General features: G+C 36.4%; 1 protein-coding gene across 1 annotated transcript; it reads left to right on the forward strand.

Annotated features, from left to right (window-relative positions):
* Positions 1 to 482: 482 nt before the first annotated feature.
* On the forward strand, positions 483 to 6,655 carry LOC113298465 (putative phospholipid-transporting ATPase 9). The gene is made up of 11 exons (XM_026547220.1): positions 483 to 1,400; positions 1,776 to 3,130; positions 3,235 to 3,345; positions 3,467 to 3,743; positions 3,826 to 3,914; positions 4,021 to 4,129; positions 4,245 to 4,454; positions 4,553 to 4,678; positions 4,793 to 4,891; positions 5,069 to 5,260; positions 5,491 to 6,655. The coding sequence occupies exons 1-11, from the start codon at positions 1,008 to 1,010 to the stop codon at positions 6,163 to 6,165; spliced, it is 3,636 nt and encodes a 1,211-aa protein (XP_026403005.1). The 5' UTR covers positions 483 to 1,007; the 3' UTR covers positions 6,166 to 6,655.
* Positions 6,656 to 8,619: the final 1,964 nt, after the last annotated feature.

Here is an 8,619-nt window from a genome sequence, read left to right on the forward strand (position 1 = left end):
AAAATCTCTAACTCAAACTTCTAGAAATCTATCATTTAAAGCTCTCAGCCTTCTAACCTACTCTGCCCCAAAATTTTACTGTATTTACAGCAAATCATGTTACTAGTTCATCTTCACACTTGAAGACAAACAAATATGATTAGTTGTTAAATTCTTTTTGTCACCATAAGAATTTTCTCTAATGGTCGCTTTCGAGTATAAAAATCATCGGCAGGGAAATGATTTACGAATTTTGGATTCACTTCCCGCGAAAATTCAACTTGTCTCACTGTAATTGACCTTTTTTAAGTCTGGGTGAGTGGATGAATTTTAACTTTATCCTTGATTAAAGCAGGTTCATTTTTCTTAAAATAATAAAAATAGTAGTTGAGTATCAGTAAATTGTTGTTATATTGACAAAAGACCAATTAGCGCGTCGTAGATGTCCATAAATAATATATAATCATTCTCATTTGCGGTCTTAGGCTGCAAGTCAAAAGGAAAGATCTGAAGTCTATGTTCAAAGATTGGAATACAAAAACGTGATGAATAATTAATCTTCGCTCTGCTTTTAATACTTGCCATCTCAAATTTGCTCAGAGTTTCAAGTGTATTCATCAGTTTCTTTCATTGGTTCTTACAGGTTACAGTTTTTTCCATTTCCTGCCAGAATTTGTATATTCAGTCAGTCTCTCTCTCTTCTCTGCAGAAAATTTCTATTCTTTTTTTTTCTCAAGGCTTTGTTTTTAAGCAGGAACCTTTTCTGGGGTTTTGGTGTGCTGTAATTGGTCGGTATTTTTCTACCAAATATATTTGATATTTTGGTATCTGCCTGTCTGGGGTTTTGGTTTGAGTTCAACTTCAAATAAAGTGTACAGAGTAGTACTAGTGGGTTGTCTTGAATAAGCTGCATTTTTTTGGGAAAATCTTCTTCTTGATTAGTTAATCGATAAAGAATAATTACTGGGTAAGTTTGTCTCTGTTTTACAACAACTGGGCTCTTGAAATTTTCTTGAGAGAAAATAAGAATGAGTGGAGTTAGAAGAAAAAAGCTGCAATTGAGTAAGATCTATGCGTTTCACTGTGGGAAAGCTTCATTTGTAGAAGATCATTCACAGATTGGAGGACCTGGATTTTCAAGAGTAGTTTTCTGTAACGAACCGTATAGTTTTGATGCATCATTGCGGAATTATGGAAGTAATTATATTAGAACTACAAAGTATACACTTGCTACGTTTTTCCCTAAATCTTTGTTCGAGCAATTTAGAAGAGTTGCAAATATATATTTTCTTATTGCTGCTTGTCTATCTTTCACCTCTCTTTCTCCTTACACCCCGATTAGTGCTGTTCTTCCTCTTGTTGTCGTAATCGGCGCCACTATGATTAAAGAAGCTGTTGAAGATTGGAGAAGAAAATCACAGGTATGCTAATCCTTTCTGTTTATTTTCATTATTTTAATATATGGTTGTTAAATTTCTCTAAGAAGATCTCTAAAATGAAAGTTGCAAAATTTATCTCTAAAGTAAGGAAATTTATGAACTTAAGTTGCTTGATATTATTTTTCCTGACAGAAGATTATGAAGTTACAAGATCAGTGATAGCTCTGAATTCAGCTGACATAAAAGTTAGATTGAAACGAATTCTGGAAATGAGACACTTCAGTTAATGAGTCACTGTTCATCAATTTCTCTGAAAGTTTGACCACCTTTTGATCTAGATTTATGTTATCCATAATTTGGATCTTTTTTGTTAGTCTGGGTATTATTTAATTCTAATTCATAATTTATGTTTTGAAGGATAACGAAGTGAATAATCGAACAGTTAAAGTACATCAAAGTGATGGTGTTTTCGATTATACTACATGGAAGAATCTAAGAGTTGGAGATGTAGTGAAGGTGGAAAAGGATGAATATTTTCCAGCAGATCTCCTTTTGCTTTCTTCCAGTTATGAGGATGCTATATGTTATGTGGAAACCATGAATCTTGATGGAGAGACGAATTTGAAAGTCAAACAAGCATTGGAGGTAACTTCAAACTTAGTTGAAGACTCTAGCTTTAAAGATTTCAAGGCTGTGGTTAAATGTGAAGACCCAAATGCAAACCTGTATACTTTTGTTGGAAGTATGGATGTCGAAGAACAACAGTATCCACTTGTACCTCAACAACTTCTCCTTAGGGACTCAAAGCTTCGGAACACGGATTATATCTATGGGGTTGTTATCTTCACTGGCAGTGACACAAAAGTTATGCAAAATTCAACCGACCCACCATCCAAGAGAAGCAGAGTTGAGAAAAAGATGGACAAAGTTATTTATTTCTTGTTTGCTATCTTGGTTTTGATGTCTTTCATCGGTTCAATCTGGTTTGGGATTACAACCAGCAAAGACCTAGTAAATGGCAGGACGAAAAGGTGGTATCTTAGACCGGACAATACAACGGATTTCTATGATCCTAAAGATGCACCCTTCGCTGCAGTTCTTCATTTTCTAACAGCCTTGATGTTATATGGGTACTTAATCCCGATTTCGTTGTATGTCTCAATCGAAGTCGTGAAAGTTCTGCAAAGTACCTTCATTAACCAAGATCTTCACATGTACCATGAAGAAACTGATAGACCTGCACATGCGCGCACGTCAAATTTGAATGAGGAACTTGGCCAAGTTAACACAATTCTTTCTGATAAAACAGGAACTCTAACCTGCAATTCAATGGAATTCATCAAGTGCTCTATAGCTGGAACAGCTTATGGCCGTGGGATCACTGAGGTTGAGAGATCAATGGCTAGACGAAAAGGATCACCATTAGCTTATGAGGTGGAAGATGATGAGGAGCACAATATGGTGGATCCTACGGATAAGAAACAATCTATTAAAGGGTATAATTTTAAGGATGAAAGAATTGTGAATGGGCAATGGGTTTATGAGCGCAGAGCGGATGTCATTCAGCAGTTCTTTCGTTTATTAGCAATATGTCACACTGCCTTACCTGAAGTGGATGAAGAGACGGGAAGGATATCTTATGAAGCTGAATCCCCAGATGAAGCTGCTTTTGTCATTGCAGCCAGAGAACTTGGCTTCGAATTCTGTAAAAGGACACAAACAAGTATTTCATTGCATGAAATTGATCCCTTATCTGGCAAGAAAGTTGAAAGGTCAGTTCCCTTAAGACACATAAAAAGATTTCTTTATATATTATTTGTATGAGATTTCGAGTGTTCAAATGATTGTTTATTCAACATTTCATTGGTTTTTGTAGGTCTTATAACCTTTTGAACTTCTTAGAGTTTAACAGCACGAGAAAGAGAATGTCTGTGATAGTAAGAGATGAGGAGGGAAAGTTATTACTACTCTCCAAAGGTGCAGACAGGTGTGTGAAAGACTTGAAAAGTTACTTTCTTGCTATCATTTCCAAAAACTAGCTAGTGTTCTACTTGTTTACAGCTTTTTACGTATTCCAACAATACCATTGTATATTTTTATCCAAGCAGTGTCATGCTTGAAAGGCTTTCAAAGGATGGGAGAGAGTTCGAAGAGCAGACTACAGAGCACATGAATGAGTACGCCGATGCAGGTCTGAGGACTTTGGTACTTGCATATCGTGGCATCACCAAGGAAGAATATGAAAAGTTCAATGAGGAATTCACTGAGGCCAAGAACTCAGTTAGTGCAGATCGTGATGCAATGGTCGATGAAGTTGCAGCAAAGTTAGAGAAAGATTTGATTCTTCTCGGTGCAACTGCAGTTGAGGATAAACTCCAAAATGGGGTCAGTACAAGATTTAAACATATCATTTTTGTTCGATATGTGCCCATCACTTATGGGATTTAACTGAATCATGTGTGCTCAGGTTCCTGAATGTATTGACAAACTTGCTCAAGCTGGTATAAAGATATGGGTTTTGACTGGAGATAAGATGGAGACTGCTATCAATATTGGGTAGGCTAAAACATAAATATTTCTTGACATCGAATATGAATGTGAGCCTAATGTGTTTATGATATCAATATGCTTACATTTTTCTGACTTGAATTCCATTATGCAGTTTCTCGTGTAGTTTGCTTAGACAAGGAATGAAGCAGACGATTATCACCTTAGAGACTCCAGAAATCAAGGCAATTGAAAAAGAGGGGGATAAGTCTGCGATCAGGAAGGTCAGAGCCCTCACATAGAAATCATTTTAGACAAGAAGTGTATAAAAACTGAAACAAAGAGAGGTACTATAAAGGATTTATGTCTTACTGATGAGTGGCGCTTTCTTTCTTTCAGGTATCAAAAGAAAGTATAATCCATCAGATAACTGAAGGGAAGAAACAAGTTACTGCATCAAGTGGAAGTTCAGATGCATTTGCGTTAATTATTGATGGGAAGTCGCTTGCTTATGCTCTGGAGGATGACGTGAAAAATCTCTTTCTGGAATTTGCAGTGGGTTGTGCATCAGTTATTTGCTGCCGTTCATCACCAAAACAAAAAGCACTTGTAAGTTCACTTTTATGCTCATATATATATTACACAAAATACTTCTGTTACTTAATATGCTTTGGTGAAAACGAGGTCCTAAGAGAGAACCCTTGTAGGTTACAAGACTGGTTAAGAATGGAACTGGTAAGACAACATTAGCTATTGGTGATGGAGCCAACGATGTGGGTATGCTTCAAGAAGCTGATATCGGAATCGGTATTAGTGGTGTGGAAGGCATGCAGGTAAGCTATTACACTAACAGCACAAGTTCTAATTTTGTTCTTCTTTCCAGAGAATGATACTTTCTCCAAGTTACTCATTTATGTCCTCTAATCTCTGTTTGGTGAAAATTCCAGGCAGTTATGTCAAGCGATATCTCAGTTGCTCAATTCCGTTATTTGGAGCGTCTTCTGCTTGTCCATGGACATTGGTGTTACAGAAGGATCTCATCAATGGTACGTTGTTCATGCTTCAAATTTGGATAATTTCCTTCACATGAATTTCAATTGCGCTGGTTTTCATTACCTGGTTGTGCGTGGCAGAAATATGGTATTTTCAAATTCAGCACGCAAAGAATCTATTATCTCGAAACATGTAGATAACCAACCTTTTTCATCTTGCTCTTTCCACAGATATGCTACTTCTTTTACAAGAACATTGCATTCGGTTTTACTCTTTTCTTGTACGAGGCTCATGCATCATTCTCCGGTCAAGCTGCATATAACGATTGGTATATGTCACTATATAACGTCTTCTTCACATCACTTCCCGTGATTGCGCTGGGGGTCTTTGATCAAGATGTCTCTGCTCGATTTTGCCTCAAGGTAAATGGTCTTTCTTGATTGTTGTTTACTAGTGTAGCTCTAATATTTCAGCTAACTGAAAACCCAGAATTCCCAACAGTCCGAATTGTAAGCATTCCAGTACAGAATGACAATTAGTGAAGTTCTAATATTGAGAAAACAATTAAGACGAGGCATTTAATATTTCTGATCAGTGATGCAACTGTTTGCGCTTGAAGATTACTCACTGTTTACCTCCTTTCATGTGGCAGTTTCCCTTACTATACCAAGAAGGTGTTCAAAACGTGCTCTTCAGCTGGCTTCGAATACTTAGCTGGATGTTAAATGGGGTTTGCAGTGCCATTATGATCTTCTTCTTGTGCATAAATGCACTTGAACTACAAGCATTCCGTAAAGGTGGCGAAGTTGTTGGTTTCGAGATTCTTGGAGCTACTATGTATACATGCGTCATTTGGGTCGTAAACTGTCAGATGGCGCTTTCAGTTAGTTATTTCACCATGATTCAGCATCTGTTCATCTGGGGTGGAATTGCTCTTTGGTATCTGTTTCTAGTAGCTTATGGTGCAATGTCCCCTTTACTATCAACAACTGCCTACAAAATCTTCATAGAAGCCCTTGCCCCAGCTCCTACATATTGGCTTGTAACGCTCTTCGTTGTGATCTCAACTCTTATGCCATACTTTGCCTATTCTGCAATTCAAATGAGATTCTTTCCAATGTATCACCAGATGATCCAGTGGTTAAGATTAGAAGGACAAACAGATGATCCAGAGTACTGTCACATGGTACGACAAAGATCGATAAGACCCATAACAGTAGGTTACACGGCAAGAAGAGAAGCACGGTCAAATCGGTTAAGAGAAAAGCGACATCACAAGACAAAGATAGCTGCAAGGGATTCCTTGGATATCACAGTTGCTGAGTGAACTTGAGTCTGATGAGGATATCTGTTGGAAGCTTCAAAAGTCAAATTGAATTGACTTATCGGCCTACTTCAGTTTGCAGAGTCTAAGAACCATTTACGATCACGTACCCAGGGCTTATCAGGGTATCAAAGTTGGTGTCTTTCAATGGCTCTCTGCATCTAAGAGGTATGTCCGTCGGAGAAAAGAAGCATATTGCTGGAGAGCGGGTAGACTCAAGTTACTGTGGTACGGAGGGGACTTCCTAACAAAAGCAGTCCGACTCCGTACCGAAGCTGTAAATATGTAGTATAGTCATATCAAAACACATACATTTTGATTTTCAATCTTCTGGTGTATTATTTTTTTTACTTGCACATTTTAATACCGGATCGACAGTATCACTGTTGATTGTAAATGGGTCACTGAATGTAGATATTCGTTACAGTTTTGAGTAATACTCGGTGTGAATTATATTATCCTTTTTTCGCTTCAGTTTCACTGATAGCGCAAAGTTATTGTTCAAGGTAGCATTATTGTTTTACCGTTTCTTTTCCATTTTGTTTGTAAAGGATTAAAAATCCTGTAAACAGTCGAGTAAGTTCTAATGTAATCTCGACGTGGATAATAAACCTCTTTCAATGTTGAATTTACTTAGTAATGTTATACGTAAACCAAAAAGAGTGTACCTAAGTGTTTTTTTTTCTTTTTTTCAAACATGGGGTTTGGTAGTCTGACATTTGCCAGGAGTTAGATATATAGACCAGAAGCACCAGATATTGACTCAATATATATCGACGCTCCTATAGCAGGGTCAGCACGGGATATATTCACTGAGTCAAAATTTGTCCCGGCTTTAGAGTTTTCCAATATATACACAATCACAAAGATAATGCAAATCATTAAAAACAAAAAAAGACGTGGAATTTCAAGGTTTCTACTTCAGATGCTTGTTTCATGTCGGGTATCATTGTGGTTTACATGAAAAGTACCTACATGTACACAGTTAGAAAGAAAAATAAAAGCCAATACTGCATGGGGTTAACATTAAGAAAACCCACAAAATTGATCTTCATTATCTATCCCGTATTTTCGGGATTTTGTTACTACTAGGCCCAAAATTTTAGATTTTAGGACTTATTAATAAATCATAATTTTTATAATATCAAGACTGCCCTTTAGTATTTATATGTAATGAAACTAATTATTAGATTTTATTTTCATTTTCACTCTCTCTCTTTCGTCCCTGGTCTGGAGAAATTTAGGGTTTTCGGATTTGTTCATAGCGTTTACGGGGAGGAAGAATTCAATTTTAGTTATATCGATTTCTGTTGTGATGTTTATGTATTTACAAACCGAAGAACAAAATCAATCATTCATTTTAGTTTTCAGATTGAGTCTCAGATCAGAGCTCCAACAATTTATCTAGGGTTTTCTTTCTTTTCCATGGATTACATCTCAAAGCTCGAGCAATTTTTTGTTGTTTCAATTGATTTATAGATTAGTTAACCGATTTAACAGCCAATCGACCAATACATTTGATCTAAGTCCTTTAATCTAGATTTTTCGGTTGATTTGAAGATATCTCAGGTATTGATTGGACTATTCTTTTTTTTTCTATCTATTAGATTCAAATTGATTTAACAAATGATCATCAATATATGAATTCAAATCGATCAATTTATTCCAATTTGTTGTTTCGAAGCTACTCCAGGTAAGGTTTTCAATTTGATTCAATAGGTTTTCCTTATTTGGTTGTTCTATGTTCTTAGTTTGATTAGGCTTTGATTTTTCTTTTGGTTGATTCTATTCAGATCGGAGGTGCAGAAAAACGTGATTTTCCTTGAATCAACAGGTTTTGAATCTAGGTATGTTTTGATTGATTGTTGTTGTTTAAGTTCGGTTTATTGATCTTTTTTTTATTTTATTTTTTTGGATTTTTCATAGTTTAGTTTTGTTGTTGTTCTTTAGTCTGTTTTGATCGTTCATCTCAGGTGAGGTTCAATTCAGATTTCTCTTCCTAATAGGTTTTGGCTAGACGGATCCTGAGACGAGAGTATTCGTGATAGGTATGATGAAGAATGACTTAAACAACATGCTGGTAATGGTGGTAGAGTTGGTGAAATGAATGTGTGTGATAGCCTTAGGTACTTGCGCAGAGATTGAGGGAGACTTAAGCTAAGATCTGTGATAACTAAAATGCATTCCTCAGAGCCATCTATTCTTTCTTTTTGATTCATTAGTTGAAAGGGACGATACAACTCGTTTATCTTTATAACAACAAACTTGAAACCCTAATGCATTCACAGTGCTACAGCCCTACACGTGGGCTGATCCTCACTGTTTCACGCTAACACTAACTAAACTCAAAAGGTAATTAATTAACTACTCAAAACCTAATTAACTGCTCATTGTGCCAGGGCACTCAACTGATAGATAGGGGTTGTCCAGATACATGAAAATACCCCCATATTCAGA

The sequence above is a fragment of the Papaver somniferum genome, chromosome 7 (genome assembly GCF_003573695.1).
Source record: "Papaver somniferum cultivar HN1 chromosome 7, ASM357369v1, whole genome shotgun sequence".
NCBI lineage: Eukaryota > Viridiplantae > Streptophyta > Magnoliopsida > Ranunculales > Papaveraceae > Papaver > Papaver somniferum.

Bases quoted from the DNA above. Each gene is read 5' to 3' on its own strand.
- LOC113298465 (XM_026547220.1), top strand. From the start codon at position 1,008: ATGAGTGGAGTTAGAAGAAAAAAGCTGCAATTGAGTAAGATCTATGCG. The intron at 1,401-1,775 runs GTATGCTAATCC...TATGTTTTGAAG, and splicing joins ATTGGAGAAGAAAATCACAG to GATAACGAAGTGAATAATCG. The intron at 4,679-4,792 runs GTAAGCTATTAC...TGAAAATTCCAG, and splicing joins GTGGTGTGGAAGGCATGCAG to GCAGTTATGTCAAGCGATAT.